The sequence below is a fragment of the Tinamus guttatus genome, unplaced genomic scaffold (genome assembly GCF_059628265.1).
Source record: "Tinamus guttatus ecotype Peru unplaced genomic scaffold, ASM5962826v1 Tinamus_guttatus_pri_ptg000025l, whole genome shotgun sequence".
NCBI classification, from domain to species: domain Eukaryota; kingdom Metazoa; phylum Chordata; class Aves; order Tinamiformes; family Tinamidae; genus Tinamus; species Tinamus guttatus.
The window spans coordinates 141,513-167,190 of record NW_028288559.1 but is presented as its reverse complement, the minus strand read 5'-3'; the positions used below and the strand labels follow the sequence as shown (position 1 = coordinate 167,190).

The 25,678-nt window shown below is 38.1% G+C and overlaps 1 protein-coding gene across 1 annotated transcript; it reads left to right on the top strand.

Moving 5' to 3' along the window:
* Positions 1-204: 204 nt before the first annotated feature.
* Positions 205-24,198, top strand: MTRR (5-methyltetrahydrofolate-homocysteine methyltransferase reductase). Its single transcript, XM_010217110.2, has 14 exons — positions 205-361; positions 2,733-2,886; positions 3,858-3,975; positions 5,187-5,556; positions 7,779-7,901; positions 8,887-9,040; positions 13,490-13,578; positions 14,753-14,933; positions 16,882-16,924; positions 18,064-18,250; positions 20,506-20,624; positions 22,835-22,927; positions 23,015-23,194; positions 24,052-24,198. The coding sequence occupies exons 1-14, from the start codon at positions 218-220 to the stop codon at positions 24,194-24,196; spliced, it is 2,100 nt and encodes a 699-aa protein (XP_010215412.2). The 5' UTR covers positions 205-217; the 3' UTR covers positions 24,197-24,198.
* Positions 24,199-25,678: the final 1,480 nt, after the last annotated feature.

Genomic DNA, 25,678 nt, shown 5'->3' with positions numbered 1-25,678 from the left:
CTGCAAGCAGCCTGGTTTTGAGAAGTGGCTTCTCTTTCAAGATGTCTAGTTTTCAAGTTAAGCACAGGTAGTGCTGACTTTTAAGGGAACTCTCTTTGATAAGCAAAGCAATCTCTTGCTGTTCTGTATGCAGTAAATTTACCTTTTTTTTTTTCCTCCCTTTTGTTTTCCTATAGTGTCTCTGAAAACAGAGTGCTGTTGTTTTTTTATATTAAAAATGTGTTGTGACTTAAAAAGGAGGTTTTTGCTCCTGTATGCCACACAAAAGGGGCAGGCGAAGGCCATAGCGGAGGAAATACAGCAGCAAGCAGGCGCCCGCGGACTCGAAGCTGATATGCACTGTATGAGTGAGATGGACAAGGTGAGCTGCTCCATGCTGCTTTCAGAAAATAAGTATTTGGATGGCACTTTCCTTTGTGCTTGCACGGTGGCTGCTATAGACGTGTACTCATCTAAAATGTAACATCTAGTGTTAAATGTCCAGTCTCACTCTGTTGGGCTGCGGTCCTGTGTTCTGCTAAGTGTGTGCTCCAGTATGACCTGGAGCTTTTGAGGCTGCAGGGATCTTTTTGAGTGTATGGACTTAGCCCAGGTCACACTAGCCATATTTGAGATACTTTCTCTAGCCAAGCCTTTTACTTCTTTCTAGAGTGTAATTACCTTTTTGTTGTTACTTGAGAGCAAGGGTCTAAAAACTGTTAGCTTTTGCTTGTGATTAAAAACCCCTTGGGCTCGTACAGTACTAAGAACTGCTCTCCACTTTCAGCAATAGAGAAAAACTAAACTATTTTGGATGAGATAAACAGAAAATACCACCTGATTTTGTTTTTCATGCACTTGTAAATATGAGAAGTTAAAAATAACTTAGTACCTTTTTAACAAGTTACTTTCTTTGGAAAAAACTACTTGCTTGGTAGCTCGATGCAGCTCTTAAATGGACACTCACTCAAAATGCAGCAAATAGTTACCAAGTTTTATGCAGCCGAGGAATGTGACAAATCATCTTATGTTCTTCTGTTTCACTCCTACAACTTTGAGACCTGTGGAGATTAGCTTCTGGAAGGCTATAGGCAGCATATTTCTAGCCTTGCTGTTGGGCTGCCACTTAAGTAAATGTGTTTTGCTTTATTCCTATGTGTTACAGGGAGGTGAGTGTATGCATCAAGTGAGAGAAGTGATAGAATTCTGATTTGACTGCCAGTTAGGAGAAGGTCCTTTTTTACACTGCTCTTGAGTATTTCTTTCAGACCTTATCATCACTTAGAAATCACCAGAGCAATCCTTTCAGATGGAATAGGTGTTTGCCAAGTCAATAGTCATAATAGGATCCCATTGCCATACAATGTTGAGTGGTCAGGTCTCGGAAGCACAAGCTTTTGCATTTTCTTGTAGGTAAGAAGAGGTTAGTCCTGGTGTTTAAAATTTCATTTTTTTTTTTACTGTAATTGCTTTTGTTTTTGAGGAAAGACTGAAATGAAGCGAAAGTGAGGTAGGAGCAATAAAGCAAGAGACTAAATGGGCATGTTCTTGGGACAGAGCTGTGTGCGTGGTCCTGCATGAGTGATGAATAAGCACATTTGCCATGACATGTGTTATTCTCAGCAAGACATCCTCTGGCTGTTTGGTCACATCTTTTTCCATCAGCAATCATGCACAGCCTGAGCGGGCTGCTCTGTGAAGCTGTATAGCACTGCTGTCCTCAACTGAGGAGTTAATTTAAAGGAGACAGAAAGAATGGGATGAAGATGGGCACGCCAAGGGATACAGGAAGGAGTGGAAAACAGAATAAGAAATTACATGCAAGGTTTTTGTTGGTCTAGATATGCACCAGACTTCCTGGTAATTGGCATAAACCAGTGCAGGTTCTGCCCTTCTGAAGGCCACATGACCTTGACCGCCCTTCCCGAGGAATCTGTCCCAAGTATTTGGCTTCCAAACTGTTGTCTTTAAGTTTGCAGAGAAGGGAGGCATCAAATCGGAATTTAATGAACTAATTGCACCTCTGTGCTAGTATACTAGCTTTTACTTTCTACACTTTTTTTAATAGGACACACACAATTTAGCATAACTTCTTGTATGACGGGAGTAGAGTTTGCATTTAGTGCTTTTATTTGTGAATACTACAGTAGCTTGTGACAATGCACGGATGAAACTCCTGTAAAATCAGGTGTGGAAGCTTTGGAAATCCCAGTTACTGCAAAAGAAGCTGTCAGAGGCACAATGCTGTGCTAGATATTTCTTTAAGCTGCCTTATGCAAATGTTTTTGGATTCTTCATAAAAATCTTGGAAAAAAGTGACAACAACAAAACTGCTTTTTAGTCTACATTTACAAAGTTAGATGAAAAGTAAAAAATATCATCAGTGAATAAAGGAACAGTAATCTTTGGGGGGAAAACCTTACACGTTCTTGAGTTAACCGTATGCTCTAAGCACCTAGTTGTTTCCATCTTATGAATTCATATGACCTGTTCTTTGATAGCTGAGCTACCATTCTTTTTTCTGTTCAGATGGTTATGAATGCTGAATTAATGAACAAAGTAATCAACAAGATTCTAAGTTGTATCCTCAAAGTAACTTTTTAACTACCTGAAAGACCTGTGCTTTTATAGAGATAAGGTGAAATTAAACTTTCCCAACTTCCGTGGGAAAAAGAAAAGTGGAAAATAGCATTTAAGATCACAAATATTTATAAAATGGCACTTTGTAACTTACTTTCTTGAATTATTTGTAGTATAATCTGGAAGAAGAAAAGGATCCTGTAGTTATTGTTATTTCCACTACTGGTACTGGAGACCCACCAGACACTGCCCGCAAGCTCATTAAGAAAATTCAAGACAAGACCTTGCCACCTGATCATTTTGCACATCTACAGTATGGATTGTTAGGTGATTCAGTATTTTCTATGGCATTCCAGCACTAGTTTCTCAGTAAATAATTTGTACTTGTAAGTAGCGTTTCTTAAATTACATATATTTAAAATACATTTATTTTTATGTTGTGAACAGGTCTCTTCTATGAGGAATAAAAGAAGAATGTCACAAAAGTGAAAGTTGGCTACTAATTACATTTTTAAGACTTCAGTTTTATGCATAAAATAAGATGTAAGGTGTCTGTGATTTCTGAAGTTCTGTAATTTCATGCAAAATCCCTGTGAATTAGTCCCTTGTCACTGCCTACTGATAGGTGGAGTAAGGATGTAGGGGCTTTAAATTACAACAGGAAACAGTCAGGCTATGAAAAATTCTGGTAGTTAGGACAGCGAGATGCTGATGTAAATTGTATAGAGAATTTGTGGCGTCTACATAGCCAGGATCTTCAGAACTGTGTTAGCTGAGGATCCCTCAGGGATGGGGCACGAGCTGTTAATCTTAACGTGAGTTAGGTGGGAGGACTAGTTGTAACATCCTGAAGTCTCAGAGCCTACATGAATGTGACTCCTGGTTCCACTGAATTTTTAATTGATAACAAAATGCAGCTTCAGAAGGAAGCTCTTTCTGGCTATTAAAAGTCAGAATCATGAAATGCAGTGAAAATTAGATCTGCAAAAAAGGTTTTCCTTAGGAGCTGTGATTCTAGTGCGGGGTTTGGGAACCAGATTCCCTTATGCATGCTGTCCTGTAATTTCTTCCTTCATGTGGTTTAAAATTGCTTCCTGTGTTTCTAACTTTTTTAGATTCTGATATTTTTGAACTTCTTCCGGTATTGCCTCCCTTATGTTAGTGATCATACAAGTGTTTTCGTAACGCACACTTTGGTATTTTGGATTCTCTTATTTGCCTCTTGTTTGTTGCAGTTTGTTGTCCGTGTAAGCTCTGTGCCGAGTGACTGATGTGATTCCTGTCTCTGAACTCGTTAGGCCTGGGGGATTCCGAGTACACCTTCTTCTGTAACGGTGGGAAGACAGTAGACAGGCGACTTCAGGAGCTGGGTGCCCAGCACTTCTATGATACAGGATTAGCAGATGATTGTGTAGGGTAAGAACTCAATGAGTTTAAATTTTATTTCTTTGAGATGCAGGTATTACATACAAAATTGGTTAAACGCTGCAAATGCTATGAAATCAGCTGAACCTTGCAGGAATGAGTTCTGTCTCAGCACATTATGCTTTTTCAATCTTAATGACTCCTAAATGAAACTACATTCTTTAAATCTAACTAGATATCTATAATGGCTGTAAAAATTCAGGGTATTTAGCATTTTTAGAAATTAAGTAATTTAGAATACTATTTTGAATGAATGAATTTTTTTTTTTATGGAGGAATTTAGAATGCTATTTTTGGAATAAATAAGGGTTTTTGAAATATATTCTCTCTTTACCACAAGCAAATACAAAACCAAACCCTGTTCCACAGTATTTGTGGCCAGGCACTGAATAATGGGATCTCTCTCTACATATGCCCCAGATCTGTGATGTCAGTCTCTTTCAAATATTTACCCAAGCTGACGTCCTGCAGGCTAAAGAATCTGTTAAACAAAACGTCTAAATCTCTTTACTGTGGTGGAATTTTTTTTTTCTTTTCTTTTTTTTTTTAGGCGTTTCCTGAAATGGTTTGAGATTCCCCTCAGCCTTCCCTCCCTGTAAAACATCTGCCTCTTTCTTGTAGAGATAGGAATTATGTAACAAAAACCATCTTTCCTGTTCTGTTCTTCTTTCTAGCCTCTAGGCTGCAGTCTTCGCTTATTTTTTTGAAATACAGTTCATATTGGTTCTGTGCATGATGATATGAGACAGAATTGAACAGGCAAACACGGCCATAATCATAAAACTTAAATCTTGTGTTCTAAAAAAATAAAAATGGAACATTATTGTAAGCTATTGATGTTGCTGTTTCACAGCAAAAAAAGTCTATTTTGCTACCATCCCATTAACTTCCTGTCATAAACTTCAGCATAAGAAAATAAAATTGGTAACCTAACAAAGAGTGAGATTGTTAAACCCTGTAGACCTCATAAGTTTAAATAGCATTAATAATTAAATTTAAACACAAATTATTAACAAGAAAAATGATCTTGGTAATCACTTCCTATATTTTTAAGGAAAAAAATAAAAGGAAAACAGTGTTGTATAGCTTTTTTTTGATTTTTCTTTTTCCTTTTTTCTTTTTTAATAAATTAACAGCCTAATAGGTTATCCTTTGCTTTCATGTTGCTTTTTGTTTGTTTGTTTGTTTTCTTCCCTCCGCAGTTTGGAACTAGTGGTTGACCCTTGGATTGATGGACTTTGGCTTGCCCTCGAAGAAGTGTTTCTACTGCAGAAAGAAAAAGAAGGCATGAGCAGCAATGCCAATGCTGTTACTAACTCTCTTTCTACAGTCCCGTGTGTACTCGAACCAGACTTAACATCAAAAGTCCAGCAGTTGAAGCTAGAAGATGAGGGAGTGAGGAATTCTGATGTTCTGTCACAGAAACTGGTTGATGTTAATCTTGTGACTCCAGCGCAAGACACTGAACCCTCACTTCTTCATTCCATCCCTCCCATATCCCAGTCTGCTCTTAATGTTCCTGCCTTGCCACCGGAATATATAGAGGTCCAGTTTCAGGACACTCATGGTGAGGTAAGGACTTCACGTTGAATGATGTAAACTTTCACTTCTGCTGAGGAGCATGAGTGTCTACTCCTGCGTAGCGCTCCAAAGAACAAGCAGAGACATATCTAAAAGAGGGATGCCCCTGAACACAGGAAGGTTTTGAATTGTAAGTGAAAAGTCCCTTTGTGAGAGTGTATTTGTCAGTTCAGTCGAGGACACTAAAACAAAAGTATAACTTAGCTAAATATTAATTTGACAAGGGAATAGCAATGCAGTGCCAGGAATGAAAGAGCTGAAATTAGCAGTGATTTATGTTCTGATAGTGATACCATCTTCTGTGGGAAAAAGTATGGTGCAATTCGGCCCGGATTTCAATACTTGTATAATGCCCTAAGATGGCATAAAATTGCTTGAAATATTGCTGCATACTTAATACTTGGGAAATTTCCTATAAAAATGGCAATCATTTTACTATTGCCTTCACTTTGTGGCCTGCTATGAACAGAGAAAAATTAGCATAAGCTATTGATCATCTCTAGTTGACAAGTTGCATATTCAGAGTGAACTATGTGCCTCAACTTCTTTTTTTCATTGTTTAAGGGCAGAGACTTTGCTTATTTCTGCCAGGAAACAGCAAGGGCTGGCCCCTTCTTAAGTGGGGAGCTGAGTATTGTTATGTGGCCAGTAGGGCAGTGGCCGCCCCAGCCAAGGAGGGGTCCCACGATACCAGTGCAAGGGAGGCTCGGCAAAAACAGAGGAGGTAGCCACAACTTCATAGAATCTCCCCTGGTGTGATGGGGGTGATCTCTGCAACTCTGAAATTCGGGCCAGCTTAAAGACAACACTCTTTAGATTTCGGATGCTCAACTGGATGTTTTTCGTGAGCGCTGGAAAGCATCAAGTGCAAATTTTCCCTTGGGCTTTTTTTTTTTTTTTTTTTTTTTTTTTTTTTTTTTTTTTTGACAGAGCTGGCCAAATGCTTTGGCTTGAGGTTGAACATTTGCAAAAGAAGATTCCCTGTTGTCTAAAGAGGGATGGATACATGATACTGTATAGTTATTAATATGAATTGTGTCTTAGAGTGCTGAGTCTAAGGACTGAATTAACAAGATGATGTTTATCAGAAGAAGAGCAGTAATGCTCTACCTGCTAAGCTTTTGTGGCAAATACAGGATAAACCTATTTAGCTAAAATCTTGTTCTCATTACACCTTGAACTTGACCTGGAGGAAATATGAATGTGGATGGCCACTGGTGCACAGTAGCTTGATAGTGAGCCCAAGGCATTAATAGCAGTGTTAAAATACAAGAGAATATTGAAGCTTCCAGATGTTGATCTTGGTGCTTTTTTTTGTCTTTTTCTTCTCTTCCTCTTTAAAAGAATAAAAATAAAAATAGGAAATCTTATTAGCTGATACTCTTCATACTTCTAGAATAATTCTTTTGCATTTGACAGATCATTTTAATGGACACTTGCTTTCCCTCTCATTCCTGGAAGGATAAAACCCCAAATAAAAGTGAAAACCTCTGAGTTATTGTCTGTTCTGATATCAAATAATACTCACTGTCAGCAGTGGTGGTGAAGTGAGGGCTATAGTCTGTTCTTGAAGTGACAACCTTTGGCAGAATCCACCCAAGATGATTCTCAGGGCCTATTAGCAAGTATTGTTACTCAGCTAGAAGTACAGTGGGATAACATGATCTCATTCTGCAGAGTGGGACTTTCTGCTTAGCTATTAATTTAATATTTTAATTTTTAGATTTTTTTCCATAAACTGCCTGTAATAATATCGCTGTCTAAATCCTGTAGTTCTTATCTCTTAATCTGCAGTGATGTTTTCAAACAGCTTCTATTATTTCTTCTTAGGCTCTTTCTTTACTCTTCGTTATCCTTTAATTAGGCAGGAGTTTTCTGAATTTTAATATAAATGCCATTTTAAAACTGTCTATTTTAAGACAGGTTTTGAACTGCGATTGGTCATAGTTTAGATGCATTAAACTGTTCATGCTTACTGACTTATTTAATTGAATATATGTCTATTACTACTTAGGTACAACTTTCCAATATATGGAGCAAAAATGGTTGGGGATATTGCGTTTTTTTCCTCTTTATTTTTTTTCTTAAGGTTTTATTGAAAAAAAAAAAAAAAAGCCCAGGATTGCAGCAAAGTTAGTTCACGTGTCGAGTAGTAACGTGTTACGCAGTTGATGTGTGTCTGTTAGTGCAAATTCTCATGTCCTCCTTTTCAGGATCCCAGCCTGGCCTCGCTGATTTCAGAGGGAACAGTCTTTGAAGTGCCAGTTACAAAAGCAGTTCAGCTCACTAGAGAAGATGCAATAAAAACTGCTTTGCTCTTAGAACTTGATATTTCAGTAAGTCAGTGAGGGCTTTTTCTTTAGTGGGTAAAGATAAAGGCTAAAAATGCATGTTATGTATGAAAACTGGGGGCAGAAACTTACAGTGTGTACTTACTTGACTGCTTAAAAAATCCCTTTACACTAGGTTGAAGTCATCTGAAGTTGATTTGTTTTGTAAATGCGAAGTCTGATTTGTACACTGAAGGTTACTGTTCCTTAGGAGTGAAAACTTTATAAGAATTGTGCAGAAAACTACCAAGTTAATTTCTTTGTTCCATGGATATTGTGTTTTATTGAAATAGGTTTTTGAGGGAATTTATAGTGGAGAAGATCAGGCAGAAAATATAGAAGATGAATAATCAGTTTGTAAGTATAGAAGTTAGGAAATATTCAGAAACTTCACCTAGAAAATTGTGACAAGCTTGCAGTAGTAATCTACACAAGTAGTAATTTGACTAGTACGATGAAGTGATGAGAATTTTTAGCTCCTTATTTTGGAGACTTTGAGCTCTGTTTTTGCCTCTGGCATTCATATGCCCTCTGTTTTTTAGTGTACCACTCAAACTGTCAACTTTTGTTACTCTGGGTGTAAAAACTGGATGATGTTTATTATACTTTGTGAAGATCATATTTTGAATGCTCATTTGAAGATGAAAAGCATAAGGACTGCTCAGTATTACTTTACAAGGAACTTTAAATTAAAAATATTTGTTCTCCAAATCTGTGGAATTGTGCTATTGGGATATTGTCATCTGTTCAAATCTGTAAGATCTGTATTATACTTCTTCTAACTACCTAAATTAAGTTTGGAGCAAGTTAGCCCTGAGTTGGTGTTACCAGTTAATCAGAACAATGCACTGCCTGTACTGCATAAAAGAACATAAGACTTCATGTGGTTATTATAGTAAAAAGATTTTTGTCATTGGTAGGACTGGAAATGCTGTGGGCCTTGGTTTATTACAGTTTTATGGAAATGATCTCATCTCTCATATTGAAACAGGATACAACCTTTGACTACCAGCCTGGAGATTCCTTTTGTGTAATATGTCCCAACAATGCCAATGAGGTAGAAGAACTTCTTCATATCTTGGGACTTTCTGAAAAAGGAGAGCACTTTGTTTGTGTAAAGGTGAAACAGGGCACTAAAAAGAAAGGTAAGCATTCCTCTTTGATTTGGTAATAGCAGATACACATAGTTTTGAATATGTTGTATCTTCAGTATGGTGTATACAGCTGGCATTTCATAGAAGCATGTTAAAAATCATAGGCATGTGAAAAAGAGTGGAGACAAAATGCTGCAACTGTTTTTACCCTGCAGGAGTTAGTTGCTATTTGGGAGCTTGAGACTGTTATTGACATTCCTCCTGCTGTGCTAGTATCCTCTGTGCTCCTTGATGTTTATGGAAATGAGACTTCAGGAACATAACCTAACATTCCCTCACTTGAAAGAAACAAAAGAAGACTGCAGCATCCTCCATCCTTGCCACAGTATTTCACAGCTGTCTGGTTTGCCTCCTAAAAGGGCTGTGCTCCTGCAGCAGAAGGCTCAGTACTGCTGCAGTGTGCCTCTTGGGAGCTTGTAGGTCTGTGTGGATCAGACTTGAATCCACTAGTCAGGAATGGTATCTGCATGGTAAGCCCATGCAGTCCATGTGAGAATTACCCTTCTCTTGCCATATCAGTGGTGCTGCTGAGTTGTGCTGCTGCACGATGGGGTAGGACTCTTGGTGATTCTGGTCCATGAGTAAATCAGATCCTTGGATTATTGCGGGCCAGACAGATTTTCCATTAAGTATGATGGGCCCCTCTTTCTTGACTGGGCAAGTAGCTGTTCCAGTGTAAGCCATTCTGTGGTACAAGGGATACATGAAAGCCCAAGTTTTGCAGAGGCTGTCATTCGCCTAGGCGCTCTGCTCCAGTTCACATGCCTTGCTTTTGAGCAAGGCAGTTTGCGCTACAAGTCGGGATCCCATACCTCCAGCTGTACTGCCCAGTCCCATATATACCCTCACCTCAACTATTGATCCATAACGTATGTATATTTGTATGTACTCAGGACATATTAATCAAAATAATACACATGGACTGCATAAATTTAATAGCTGTTTGCAATAGCGATTGCAAATATTTACAAGCCCTGTTGTAGTGCGAGTTCTACTAGCAAATTTAGCGAAGGTCAGTCCTTTCCCAGTGAGTGGTCTCATGGCTTCTCATGGGTGTTGAGTTTAGGCAGACATACTCGCCATTTCTTTGCAGTGCTCCCCTCCCTCTTGACAAATCATCTTGCCTGCATCACGCAGGAGGATGACAAGAGAGCATTTGAAATGTTTTTGAATTTTTAAGACTATTTGATATGCCCATAAACAATTCTGGCCAGATACACTAGGTCTTCAGTGTAGACCTAGATAGCCTTTGCACCCTTATGATAAGAGGATGGGATGGCCCTGGTGCATACTGCATATAACTTTTGGAAAAGGCACACGGGAAAAGTGTTTTTAGTGACAGGAGAGCCTTCCAAGCTCCTGTTCCATTCCCCTTGGTCCTTCCTGCAAAGGTCGCTATGTCTGCAAGGGAATGAGCCATGTTTCCAGGGGATGCCATTACAGGTGTCCAGGCCCAGCCAACCCTCATCCCAGACCCCCGCTCCAATAACTAGCCCATGCTGGGGGTCACAAGTTGAGTTTGAAGAAGACCAACATCAGCTACAGCCTCGTCCCTGTGCTGAGTACCAGCCCTGGTTGCACGGGGCTGATCTGGCCCGTGAGGGCCCCAGGAACTGGCATGAGTGGTGCAGAGTTGGGACTCAGCTCACCCAGTCCAGGGCACATGAGCATCTTGCCATGGGCAAGCACCAAGGCCTCATCTGATGCCAAGGGAATTCACAAGTGTGCTATCTACGCCTTTTATATTACATTCAACATCAAGTGCAGTTTCAAAGGAAGGAATGTAAGGGACTTCATAGAAAAGGAGGAGATAGGACAGGGCCAGAAGCATCAGATCTTCATGGTGGGGTGGAGCTGCAATTTATTCCCTTCCTTCTTCCTGAAGAATAGGTTTTCTTGTACAAATAAGTGCCCTACTACCTAAAACCTAAATCTCCCTCTGAAAGTTGAGGACATCCATTTGCCACTGTTTATTTCCTTCTACAGAAGACTTCCTCAAACAGCAAGGGGCAGTTCACAAAGACTTTGGCCTGAGCCAGTTTTCCTGGGGCTCTGCCTGCTCTGCTAATGCAATCTGGTCTTAAAAATTTGTGACACTCTTCTGTTTTTCAAAAGATCCTCAACATTCTCCTTTAAATGCACATTTTATTCAAATGAAACAATTTGGTCCAGAAGAACCCGTTTATAGTTCTCTTGGTCTTCTCATGAGTTAATTTTAGTTCCATTACCCCAGTTATCCTGGGAGTCCAAAAATTTTGGTAAACAGTTCCAACTCTCTAAACACATTTATAAAAACAGCAGTTCCTTCTCCATGTAGTAAATTCTGTACTCGCCACCTTGGAAATGCTCACAGCCCCTCTGGATGCTGCTGATTGTGACAGAGACTAGGGGTTGCTGAATTGAGCAGCCTGATGGTGGTGAGGATCCCACAGCTCCATGTTTCTTGGCCCAGCCATGCAGGGTTAAGCATGTATTCCAGTTAGATTCACATTCTCACAAAGTACATGGCTGGCCATCCACAGCAACACCGAAAATAACCACAGCATTCCTAAAACTGCACCAATGACCAAGTTTCTGCAACTTTTATGCCTTGTCTTGTGTTTGCATGTAAAATGCCATGCCTGATTATTTGAATGAATATTAATGGAAGGGAAGATCGTGGAGTCAAAGTTTTCTTATTTTTGCTCTTGAGTTTTCTAGGTGACCCAGAGCAAGTCATGCTGACTTTTTGCACTTGTCTTGCATGCAAGGGTAGAGCCATATCTGTCATTTTTGTTGGCAGCTATGCTGTGTTCCACTTAAAAATTTGTGTCTGGTTTCTTTAGCTCTACTCAGTCTAGTAGTTCATCCAAATTTTTCTCAGTTACAGAGCTCTTATATAGGAGAAGGCAGTGTGGAACAAGCTCTCCAGCTATTAACTGATCTTTAATTGAAATATATATATGTGTGTGTGTGTGCATGTGTGGACAGCTCATGAAATTACCTTGACTTTACAAGTTGGTGCTGCTGCATGAAATCCAATCACAGCTTGTGCACTGCCTTCCAACCCACTGCAATTATGAAGGAAAATGATCTGGGATTAAGCCCAAATTCAGTTCTTCGGGGCTGTGCTGGTGAGAAATGGTTCGTTAAGTTACTGTAACTTAGTTTCTTGCTGTTGCCATTCTGTACCAAAGAATTTGTCTCTTTAATGCAGCTTGGCAAATCCTAGCTAAGTGCCAGAGCTGTTTTTCCTCTAAGATGGTTGCCTCTGCTGCACTGTTCGTTTCTCTGAGGAATTTGCAGTAGCTATTACTGTTGTTGGCTTGCTGAGTGAAGAGAGCTTGAAAACATGAGGAGAGACAGCCAACAATAAACAGAATACAGAGCCTCTGGTGCATTTTCAAGACACACTGAGAGTTGTTCAATTCTAGTTACAGTTTCTTTTTAATCAGCCTGTGAATTCTTTGCTGAAGTCCATGAGATCAATTGTTGCCTCAAGAGAGAGGACAAACAGAGAATTCATATAGCTGGCTGGTACATAGCCTGTTGTTCAAATGCTTATTTGCTCTAGCAGGTTTTTGTTGTGTGCAGGTGTCCTAGGAAGAGGATTGCATCTTTGTTGTGGAATGCTGTCAGATGTTGCACAAAATTCCCTTTTTTTTTTTTTTTTTTCAAAAGTATAAAAACAGTCTTTTCTTTTAACATTTGATGCCAGTCCTCTAATCTATTAAAAATAAATTTTGTTCTTTGTACAAGGGTACAGTCAAGTAATGCTAATGTGGAAAGAGAATTTACTAAGGTATATAGGCACATTCTTGAAGCAAATATTGTGTTTTAAAGAACTTTTGAATATAAAAGCATAAACAAGAATCAGCAGCTGGAGTTGAAGCCTCAGAACTTTATCAAGAGAAATCTCAGCATGCAAGCTGGGTCTCTAATGAAACAATTTGTAACTTCTTTCGATTTACTTGGGACTCATTTGCTCCAGAGGGGCACTTGGCTGTCATCACCTTTGTTTAGATCTTCAGAAAATGTTCATGCGGTCCAGCATGTTTTGATTTTTCAGGAGTTCCTGTTGATTGAAGGAAAAAAATATACAGAGAAGTGTGGATGTTCCTAGCCCTTGTAGACATTCCGCTGGGTTTCCATAGGGTACAAAGGGGCAACAAGGCCTTGAGTAGCCTGATAATAAATTTTATTTTAATGTATGCTTATTATAAGCCATCTCGTTGTTTCTTGCCTTCCTGATAATCACTGACTGGAAAATTGGAAAATTTTCACTGATACTTGCTGTCTTGCTATTTAGTTTATAATTTCCATTCACGAGTGAGTCTGATCACACAAAAATTGAGTATGGTTTAGCTCCTAATATTTCTAGAAGAAGCAGTCTATGATGCTAATTTTGGCTATTAAAAGTCAAAATTTGTTCATATGTGTGTGCTTTTCTCACTCAAACAGGAGCAACTCATCCACAACACATCCCTGAGAGAAGCACTCTGAAGTTCATTCTAACCTGGTGTCTGGAAATAAGAGCAATTCCAAAAAAGGTTTCAAGTGCCTTTTTTTTGTTTTGTTTTGTAAAGAAATTCTTAGTAATTTTATGTGGTGTGGTTTATTGCAGATGTATCTCTGCATGGCCTGTAGTTACCATGCTTGGTGGTTTATCACATTGTGTGCTGCTGATTTTATTTCGTTCTAAGCAATTGAGCTCTTAGTTTGACTAATGGAGAAAAGTGCTATCGGGCAGAACAGATACTGAAATCCCTCTAGCCATTCTGCAGTATGTTGAGCACAGGTGATCTGCAGGAGCCAAGGAAAAGCATTGGTACTAGATGGTTGGAAGGCTGACAGTGTCTCACCTTGAGCATTTGAGAGAGCTCATGCCCTTCAGTCAAAGAGGAACCAGTTTTGTCCTGTCTTATCATTGAAAGGGTGCGTGCTGCTCTACACAAAAATCCCATAATATATTTGAAATGATTTTAAAGTTTTTCAATAACCTGGCAAATTTGGAGATGGATTCTTTGCTTGTATGGTATTTGTTTCCCCAACTGTGAAAATTTTCCTTTGCATTTTGAGCCTCCAAAAAAAATGGAAGCTTGCAATTGTAAATGCTATGTAGTTTGTCTTGCAATGCTCAATTTAATTTACCTTTAAGAAAAACTTTCAGTAGCATTTTATAGGCAAGAAATACTGAGCGAAACACCACAGCAACATTGACATGACTTAAGTACCATGCTTAATACCTAGAGTAATACTTATTCTAAGAGTTTGTATTTTTCCTTCCTTGTTTCAGTAACTTCTCAAATGGTGTTCTGTATTGAATAAATTTGTGTTATGACTGTTTGCTTGCGTAAAGTGCATAAACACTAAAATAAGAAGGCCTTTTGCCTTCATGTTTGGGGTTTACCTGGGAATGGGTTATGCGTGTTTAACTGTTCCTGTCCACTCAGGTTAGGTAAGATATTTCTGAGCTGCCAGCTTGTCCCATACTTCAGAAAACAGCAGCCAAGAAAAAAAAAAAAAGAAGAAGAAAGAAAGAAAGAAACATTACCAATTTATTTGTTTTTCATAATAGATAAAAGTGTACATTGGGGAATAAATTGTTATCTGTTAACCTGCAGGGTGACTGCTTCCTGTCCCTAAGCAAGCAAAGTTTTTTCCCAGATTTGTGGAGATTTGCTTAATTGGACAGCTCTCCTGTTCTCTATTGCTCCCCTACAGGCATTTTTGCGAGCCCTTGTAGAATGTACCAGTGATGCGGGAGAGAAACGGAGACTTCAGGAGCTCTGCAGCAGACAAGGAGCCTCCGATTACACACGTTTCGTTAGAGAGTCCAACGTCTGCCTGCTGGATTTGCTTCGTGCTTTCCCAAGCTGCAGGCCTTCGCTCAACCTGTTGATTGGCAAGTGCCTGACTTTCAGCTTTATTAGATCGGGTTTCTGAAAACACCTTAGCATCCCAAGTGGTGGAAAAACTGTTCAGTTAGCTACTCGAGAAATATCATGGTGATCAAACTAAAAGTATTTTGGGGGAGCAAAGCTCTGTTATCGAGTGTGTGGTCTTTGGCCTTGATTCTGCGAACACTTTGGGACATACCTGTGGTTTAGCTGACTCTGGATTCCTCCTTGTGTAAAAATAAGCAGAAGGGGTTTGCAGAATCAGGGCTTTCAAGAAAGCACTCATCACTGGTTAAAATTCACACAGACCTGTTTTTGCAGCTTATGGTTTTCCTGCCTTTGTGTTCTTTTCTGCCTTTCTGTCTGTTAAAACAAAGTTTTTCCCAGTAATTTCATGTTTATATAATGTCCAACACACTCACTGGCTTTTCTATATAAAGCATTGAAGGAGTGAGACTTCCAACTATAGCCATCTCAAAGGCATATGAAAATGCTGACAGGTTAAAAACAGGAATGAGTTTCTCAGTGTGTTTTACCATCTGAAACAACAAAAAAAGTTGCTTTTTGCAAGTTTTTGTGATGTCTTTCTGCACCCCAATTCAGTCTACTGCCAAATTCAGTCTACTATAAAATCCAAAGATCACTGTGATATTTTTGCTGGCAAAGTGTACAAAGCCATTCTGCCCTATAGTGAAAAGAAATCACTAAGTTCTGCATGAAGATGTGAGGTTGCCAAACTGGAGGCAAACCTGTAGAGGCAGAGGAAAAAAATATACTCAAGTGTTTTAAAATACTCGTATTAAAAACAAGTCATGTATATTCTAACTTTTAGAAAAATATGTAGTTTTTGTTGTTGTTCTTATATCAGACAGCATAAAGAGAACACCCATGCCTTGACCTTTTTTGTTTTTGGTACAGCAGTGGACATGGCAGGAAGCTCTATACTCTTCTCAGATGCAATATAGTGGGATAAGGAGGAAATAAGAAAGAACTTGAAACTGTAGTCTCTCTTTCCTAGTACCCTGCATCAAAAATTTTAACAAAGAAATAAAATGTCTGTCTGTAAATGTACATATAGAAACATTTACAAACTGAAAGCAAGAACGCTTAGCTTAGCATGTCCCAGAGGACTTTGGGGTGTTGTTAGAGAACTGGACTGAATAAAAGGAAGCTTTGAAAAGTTTTTGAATGTGTGCCCCCAGGGAAGTAAGGTGCTACGTAGGCTTAGTGTCTTCTTTACATGATTTCCCTGAACTAAGATTTCTTAGCCTTAATGACTGTGGCTGTTCCTCACCACACTACACACTTAGCTTGTTGCCATCTCAATTGAATGTGCCCTTCTCAGGCAAAATTTTCAGGCTTCATGGTAAAATAAATCATTTATTTGAAGAGTGAAAAACCAGCAAGTTCAACCTTGTATGTGTGTATATAGCATATATTTATATATAGGGAGTATATCTGGTTTTAGGAGATATATAGTGTGTGTGTGTATATATGCATGCATTTATAATTAGTACGTATAAGAAACTGTCATTTAAATAGTTCTTGTTCTCATACTGTTTGAGTTCCTCAAGTACTCTTGATACAAGATTGGGAAAACCAAATTTCACTTTGTCCATTAACTGTTGGCCTTCCTTTTGCGGACCTTACAGGACTCTGTGATTGATTAAGAGCCCCGCAGCTGAATTGTTGTGGCCTTTGCTGTCTAATTTTATGGAGTTTCTAGGAGATGTTCCACAAAATCTAAAAAAGGTTCAAAGTAGAATTCGGATCTTAATGTTGTATTTGTTAGTGGAAATGTTCAATAATAATAGAGTAAAATTATAGGTAAAATATGCTTTTAGTCCATAGTAGTGTAAAGCTTGGTGTATGATATTTTCATTTGTCACTAGCATGAATCAAAGAATAAGTAATGCTTATTTACTTACTTGTTTACTTATCTTAATTTTTCAGAGCATCTTCCTAAATTACAAGCCCGTTCCTATTCAGTTTCAAGGTAATGAAATATTCAAGTTATATCCTCTCTGTGATTTTGATATGCAGCTTTTTTCAGGACTCTGTGTGTGTATGTATATAAGCACACGTGCATGTGTGTGTACATATGTATATGCACATGCACACACGTGTATGTGTAGATGTATCTATATACACATTATGATATTAGAGAAAAAAAAAGAATTACTTCTGCAAGGAGTTTTGCTGAAAATATTTGATTTAGCGTTTGCTGTTGAATTCATCTTTATCTTCTCGAATCTCAGGCCTTGCTGTTTCCTTTTCTCATCCATTTCTCCAATATGCCAAGAGAAGTGGGAAGCACAGAAAACTCACCCCGGCAAAAAAATAATTCTGCAGATAGAATGGCCATAGTCACGTGGTTGAGGAAGCAAAACTTGCCCAGGCAACACTGCTATGCAGAACTACTGATTAGTAGGAAAGTCTCTCTGAATTCCCTACTGAAGGTGTCTGACATCTCAGCCACTCTACTGATTTAGGGAGAAGCAGGGAAGCTGCTGTATGTTCTACAGGTCACTGTTGCTTTTTTCTACCAATCTCCCATTCTTAATATTTCCTTGTTGGTTCTCCCTCTGCTGGTTTCCTCCAGAGTTTTTAATACGGGAAAGAAGCTGGTTTTCATGAAACAGGATGACTGCGTAATTTCTTGAAAATAACTGTTAAATACTGTTCTTGTTTCACAACATGAAATGCACTAAAGAAATACAGAGGAATGAAGGATAAAATCATATATATATATATGTGTGTGTGTGTGTGTGTGTGTGTATTATATATATATATATATATATATATATATAATAATGTCCCTGTGACCAAAACACACCGTATTCTCCTATTTCAAGCTTCAATGTTTTGCATGTTTGACAAGACTCTGGTAGAGTTCTCAAGGAATGAGCTCATACCATGTGAATGTGGTAGAAAAGAATGCTGGTACCATTTTAGTAGTGCAATCTGAGTGCAATCTTAAGATTTTCTAACTCTAGAGAATAAATGCCACATTGCTAAAGGAACACTGAGAATCTTGACATCAGTGAGGTGGTTTGGGCTGAAAATGGACCCGATGTGCAGCTATCTCTCACACACAGTTTTCTTGGCTTCTTTTTAATATGTGTTTCTTTGCAGCTCCAACTTATTTCAGCCAGGAAAAATGTGCTTTGTATTCAATATTGTGGAGTTTCCTGCCTATCCCACTAGAGCGGTCTCATGGAAAGGTGTATGTACAGGCTGGCTTGCTGAGTTAGTTGAACCCCTACTACACACTAATAAAAACATTCAGGATGCAAAAGGAGGAAGCCCTTCAACTGAAAAGGTATAAATATTAAATCTAAACTCTTACTGTGTGAAACAATTTCAGTTTCTTTGTTCATGGCTCTGATGTAATATGGATGTTTTGGTAGTATCCATCTTCATTTTGTAGTTTGACCCTATTTGGTTGCCCTTCCCTCTGTAACATGCTTTGATCTTCACTGCTAAGTTGCTAAAAATACATTCTAATTTATCTGTGGATATCTGAAGCGGTGACATTTCCCAGTGCTGAAATGCCAGAGTACTTTGTCCCTCCACCATACCCCTAAGCAAGTTTTGGAAGATGATTTCACCTTCCATTACTGGAATATACCCTTGTGCAATTTAGTGGTTACTCCTGGAGAGGATGTTTTATGGCTGTTAGTGCTGTAGAAGATTGGTGCTTTATTGCATTCAGAGAAGGCTGGCAGGAACACAACGGGGAAAATTATGAAACTTTCATGTCTTGTCAGGTCTTGCACACAGTTTGCAGAAGGCCAGATTATCAAATATCACGATAGGAAAAACTCATTTGTGGTATTTCTGGTGTGCACCAAAGATGGTTGAGCGTTGCAGATATTATTAGGAGATAATACATTGTTCTTTCCTCTGCTTTCTCTTAATGAGAAAGAATCTCAATAATTAATCAGTCTCAAGCTTATTAGGTATAAGTAAATTTAAACCTTGGAGGAGTACTATATAATTAACATGTCAAAGAAGTTCATATAGTTTAATCTATATTTGATTAAGGAAGTGGAAACAAGCATAAAAGTTCATTATAAAATGCTGTAATAATTCAAAGTATTGCTCTGACAAAAATGTGAGAGCAAAAAGTAAAACTTTCTTCATTTCTAAAAGTTAATTTACAAGGAAAACTGATGAATATGTGCCTGATATGTCTTATTCCGGTATTCAGAACTGAAATTTAAAATCCAATTGATTGTGATGCCTTCAAGGTGAAGCATCAGAAAGAGCTGGAATGAAAAGAAAGGGAAAAGCTTTATTATGAAATGGGTCTGAATAAAGTTCAGCGCTATTTGCATCTGCCATGTAAGTGAGAATTCAGCATAGATAAATGTGCAGAAATACACATACGTTGCAAAATATCTGGAATGGAAATACAAAATAGATGAGTCTGATCTTGCACAAAAAATATGAATTGCAAAGCTTTACAGAATAAATGTGTGTACTATTTGCTGCATTCTTTAAAGGAAACACTACTTTGGAATCCTTAATATGCAAAACAGCCTGCTAGCTCAAGTTTGGTTTAAAGTTTTAAATTCTACAAAGAGACAGATTTTCGTCTCGCTAGCCAGAGTTATACTTTTTTTTAATCATCAAAGCAGAAAAACAACACTGTATCATTTAGACCACTACAGATATTACAATGAGAAGAAATGAGAAATGTTAAACCACTCAGGCTTACAGAATAGAGTTTGAGTAACTTGATCTAGTGCTTTATTTCTTAAATTTCAAAACAGATTCAAATTCTCTCTTAATGCATCCAATTTATCCTGGATGTGTTTGCTTATGACTTCACTGGATGATGCTCAGCTGTTGTTCTTGCTGCCGAATCTTTCTTTCAAAGAAATAAAAATCATCAGCTTTCATTTTCTGTGAGAGTTTCTACGCTAATCATAGTTCACAAAGTAGCTCTGAAACTCTTGTGAAAATGTTTAGACTTCCTTTCCCTCAAAGTTTATCAGTGGAAGAACATAAACCGCTTTCAAAGATCTTTGAGCTGTTGCTTGCTCCCTGTCACCTGTTTGCCTCTTCTTGAAGATCACAGAAATTTTCTGTGAAATTTAAGAAAGCAAGCCTGCTTCAATTTGTTATAAATGCCTTCAATTTGTTATAAATGATTCCTCACCTGCACTTGGACATATTTACAAGTCCACAATGTAGAAAAGTTTCATAGGTGCTAGTAATAGCAAAAATTCACTAGCTTCCTTTCAAGCACCAACACCAAACTTTCCAAGAATGCTAAAACAGTGTGCCTGAAATTGTGACTCAGTCAATTTTCATATCAGAAGTTCAAGTTTCTGTGTTTTTGCCCAATTTTTCTGCAGATGGATTGATAGGTCTGTAAATATGGTGTGTTTTCAGAACCTCACAATTCTAAATGGCAGTGTGGCATTAAATAAACTCAGGCTGTCAGGATTTGGAAGGGGTTTATGTATGAATATACTACATGAACATGCTCAAAGTTCTAAAAATTTCATGATATTTCCACAGTCTAAGATTTTTTTAAAAATTGTATTCTATTGAATTTCATTCTAGATATCTATTTTTGCTCGCCCAAGCTGTACTTTCCACTTACCTGCAGACCCATCTATCCCTTTCATGATGGTTGGTCCAGGAACAGGAATTTCACCATTTATTGGCTTCCTGCAACATAGGTATGTACCAAATCATTACATGGAAAGCAGCCTTTTTAATGTTAAAGAACATATAACTCCAAGTAGTGAGTACAAATGCAGTTAGTCTTCTATCCTTCTCTCCACCCTTCCATCCATGATAACTTGTACTTCTGTCTGACTGAATTAAATGCCTGCAGTGGATATATGAGGGCACAGACATAAAGAAATAAAATCTTACGTGTGTTACTAGTGGATGCCCTCTGAGAGGTCAGTAGATTTTTTGAAACTTTGTTGAATTGCCTTTAAGTTTGATATTCAAAGCCCCTTCCCTTCACAACAGGTATCTGTATTGCAAGGCTTGGCCCCACGTATATTCTCTGGTTGTCTTATTTGAGAGGCCAAGTATTAAATGGCTAAAGAATTTGAAATTGCTGCTGATTCCAAAAGGCTTCAGCGAGGAACAGTTGAAGTACCAAAAACGATTGGGGTTATCAGCACTTTTGCATTTGCTATTCTTGAATAACAGACATAGCTCTTCATGCAAGTCAAATGTTATGTTTTTTTATTAAACAGTTTACTAAAAACACACAGTTTTTGGCAAAATACAAAACAGTTGATGTAATTCCAGCTTAACTCTATAAGTATGGTATGAGGGGAAAAAAAAATACAGGAACCTGCACCATAAAATGATGTACAGCTCTTCTGATTGGTACAATGTCGTGATAGAAAATCTTAGCTATTTGCAATTCTAATGCTATAAAACCATAGTTGTGCACTTAGCATTATGACTAAGAACAAAGAACATTGTGTACCTATTTATATATGTATGAGATAAACATAACTTTCAGTACGGCTGGCCTGAAAATACCAGAAATAAACACCTTCCATCACATGGGGATGCTGACAAATAACATTAGCGGTATAGTTTGCTGAGAAACCATCATTAAACTAGTTTCCATATTTATGTGATTGTAAATAGCCTCTGTGCAAAAATGTTTTCACAGAAAATATTTAAATCATTTAAATTAAAAGCTGCATTTTCTATTCTGTTTGAAAAGAAGAATGAAGCCACAATATTTAGTGGATGTTATGAAAAGGGACCCTGCTATGTTTCTTTTTGATTGTTTTGTTTTTTTCCTTGTCTACCAAAAGCATTTTGTACTTGCTCTGTTTCTTCATTTATGTGGATTCAAAGTAGAGAGTTTTATTCTTTATATAACTTCCTTTTCTTAGTAGAGTGAAGAGTGGCTGTATGGAGGATCTGGGTGGCTGCAGTTGTTTGAATCTGTCGGCGTGTCACCTTTTTATGCAGAAGTGCTCTTACTTTCTCCAAGCAGTGCAGTTACATGCTAGTTTATATAAACTGCACTGCACTGTTTGGACTTACTCACAGGCATTGAGTCAATGCTTCTGAGAGGCTGTGATGGTCGAGTGGCATTTCAGATGTTATTTACAGCGCTCTGTAGGCCTGAATCCTTCAAGTGCACCTTTGTAAATAATAAGCATCAGGAAGATCCCCTCCTGTGGGAATGGATTTTATTTGGTTTGCTACTGCTTCTCCCTATTCTGCCAATATCAAACAGCACCAGCTCTGTTGAGTGTAGTTTACTAAGGTTTTAAGTGATTGTTTTTCTTCCCGCTTTCCACAACACATTTCAGTTACTGAAGTACATTCTCCAGGTACCTGTTTCCAGTGAATCATTTGGCCTCTATTCAATTCTCCTGGAACCTTTTTACTAAGCAGAGTGGCCCAGGTGACCTCGTTGATGAAGGCCGAGGCACATACTGAGGGTTTATCTATGCCCGTTATCACCTCGTTACCCATCCCATTCAGCAACAGCCTTTCTTGGTTTTCTTTGTTCAGCCTCTTGCCACCAGTTTAGAACTGGAAGCTCCTCATGTTGCCCTTGATGTCTGTTCCTAGTCTCAGCCCCAGCTGAGCTTTGGCTTTCCTAACATCATTCCTACATGCCCAGTCAGTGTTTCTAAAATCCTCCTTCGTTGCTTGTAGGTAACAAACAGATCCTATCCCTTTCCATGGTTTATGGACCAAAAATGAGTACTGAGTTCAGAGTTGGAGGATTTGACTGTTATTTATCTTAAGTCTTTGTGCATTCATGCCAATCTAGGGGTTTATTAGAGCACTGCTATAAGTCGCAATTAGGTTCTCAGGGTATTAGACTTTGCATTACTGATAGAATCGGATTTATATATTACCCATATGTGCTTTTTGGTTTTGTCTTTTTTAGGCAAAAACTCAGAGAAGAACATAAAGACTGGGGATTTGGAGAGACATGGCTGTTTTTTGGTTGTCGGCATCAAGATAGAGACTATTTGTTCAGGCAAGTTAATTAGTATTCTGTGTCTCTTGTATTTAGAACACTATGTTTGTCTCAAACCGATTACTGACAATTTTTATTGTCTTGCAGAGATGAGCTCAGATGTTTTCTTGAAAGTGGCACATTAACTCATCTTAAGGTTTGTTTCTCAAGAGACTTGCCAGCTGCAGAGGTAGCCCCACCTAAATATGTGCAAGACATGGTTAGGCTTTACGCTAAGGAAGTCGCCAGAATCCTGCTGAAAGAGGGAGGTTACTTCTATGTATGTGGGTGAGTAGAATGTGGGGAGAGGTAATGTCTCCACAAACAAAACAGAGTGCCCTTAGCGGAAATGTGAGGCCTTGGAAAGAGTTAACAGCTGCCTGGAAGAAAAAAAAAAAATCAACATGATACTGAAAATAGTCTTCCTAGAATGTCAGAATTTTGTTTGCTGTGTCTGCTTTCGCAGTTTATCTTTTAAAGACATTATACAATTCCACTGCTTGCTTCAGTCAATGGTTCTGCTTCTTACTATTCAATTAAACTGCAAAAGCTCAAGCTAATAGATTGCCCTTGAGAAAAGGAGGTACCTGAAGATACATGATGATAGGACAGCTGAGACCAGTATTCTCTTGCTGCTTTGCAGGCCTGGAGACAGGATGGGTCAGGATGCTGCCCAGGTGCACATGAAATTTCACTTCAGGTTCCAAACTTGTATTGCCTTTATAGAACAAGAGCTCTGCAGAAAGAATATATTTTACAGTGGGAAGTTTTATTTGTGGATGTTAACCTACCTGGAGGTTTGAGATTTTTAGTTTGTTATATGACGATATAATGGCAAATACTTCAGCAGGTCCAATTATCCCTAAAAGAACACATTTGTTCTGTGACAGCTCAGCCAGAAATCCCAGGCTTTTCATACAAGTTGTAGTGCGCTGAGAGCTTTGAAATGTTTGCTTTAGATAAACCCTAGTTATCAATGCTCATGACAACCTAGTATAAACATTGCCATCCAGTTCAGAAAGCTTTTTTTTTCTTTCTGCTTTTTTATTAAAAAAAGAAGCCTTGTTCAGAAGCTGTTGGTAAAAGTAAAAAAAAAAATTACTGTTATGCATTTGCATTTGTTTTTTCTTCTATTTCTTTTCTAGAGATAAAAAGCACATGGCTGATGATGTAAGTGATGCTGTAGTGGACATTTTAAGCATGGAGATGGGAGCTGACAAATTGGAAGCAATGAAAGTACTGGCCACACTTCGAGAAGCAAAACGATATTTGCAGGATGTTTGGAGCTAAATTGTTTTTTTGTTTGTTTTTTTTTGTTCTTTTTTCTGCCTTGTTAATACAAAAGCTTTTGTATTTTGCTTTGTACGTTGCATATTGGGTTTTGCTTTTGACTAAAAGTTGTTGTCAACAATCCTGTCTGCAATCATGCAATTTCTAATGTTCTATACTGACCTTTTAAACAACAAGCCAGGCCGGCTAGAAATGTAGCTTTTTTTCAACACTGAATAATGGACTCTCTCAGTGCTCGATTCTCTGATTTTAAGAATGACACATATAGAAAGCAGAAACTTCTGCACTTGTAGACTATAAACCAGAGTGTTTATGTATGCATTTTTACCTATAATGTGTATAATGAAATTATTGAATAAATATGGTGCTACATGCAAATCTGTGTGTTATCAAATACATTACTATCTTGCCAAGCTTTAGTTAAATGCTTCTTAGATACTTCCTCAGGCTGTATTTTTTTTTGGCTTGCACAACAAAAATAATTGCCAAAAAAAAAAGGACAAATGCTCAGAATATTGCAAAAGCAAGCTGGTTGCAGCTTTGGAGTTGTGTGGGGTTTTTTGTTTTGTTTTGTTTTTTCATCTTGATTCTCAGCCTTTTCATTTCACCATTCAAATACAATGTTCTCAAAGTTTTGCTACATTCATACTAATGATTGTTAAACTTTTCCAGATAGTTCTTTAAAAGCTGCTTACACTACCATCTCTAACATCTTTTGTGGTTTATTTCATGAACAGAGTCACTGATTGGCTTAAATTTTATTGCTGGAGAAAGTATTGGTTAGGGAATACTCCCTTGAATTACTGTATTTTTAAGTTATAAACATAGTAAAATACTGTGTTTTGAAAGAAGTCACCCTTACCCATTAAATGCAGTACACAATCAAGTTGTTGAAAACCTATTGTTGAAATATCCAATCACTGGATATTCTGGAAGAGCAAGAGTCTAATAGTCATTCCTACAACTTCTCTTCAGACATCTCTTCTTTCTGATTCTTCTAACTTCCAAACATCAGTGCTGTCTTCTTGTTGCATGTCATTTCTGCATCCTGTATGAGAAACTATTATAACACATCATTGTATATTGCCAAGGGAGAATCACATTCTGAAATTTGCTTTCTCCCACCTTTTTTTTCCACCACCACCTTTTTTCCCCAATGACAAGGCCATATCAGAGAAATGGGAAAATCACAGATTGTGACTAATGTGTCCAATGAAGGATTGACCTTAGTTACTCATTGGCACCATCTATCCCATTCCCTCTAAGTGGAGGAAAAGAGAAATGAAGAATTGGGCCAATCTAAAATCTCAGGGCTGTGGGATTAGGGATTTTGAAAATGACCAAATCAGCAATGATTGGCTCCTGCATTAGGGCAGCATTCCATAATTTAAAAAAAAAAAAAAAATAAAGTTATTAAAAGTAAAGGTCAGAGCCCCAAGATGATTCAATCTCAAAATAAAATAAGCTTGCGGAATAAGGCAA

Coding starts and splice junctions, on each gene's coding strand:
- MTRR (XM_010217110.2), top strand. CDS start 218: ATGTGTTGTGACTTAAAAAGGAGGTTTTTGCTCCTGTATGCCACACAA. Junction 362..2,732: donor GTATGAGTGAGATGGACAAG/GTGAGCTGCTCC, acceptor AATTATTTGTAG/TATAATCTGGAAGAAGAAAA. Junction 9,041..13,489: donor ACAGGGCACTAAAAAGAAAG/GTAAGCATTCCT, acceptor TCACTCAAACAG/GAGCAACTCATCCACAACAC.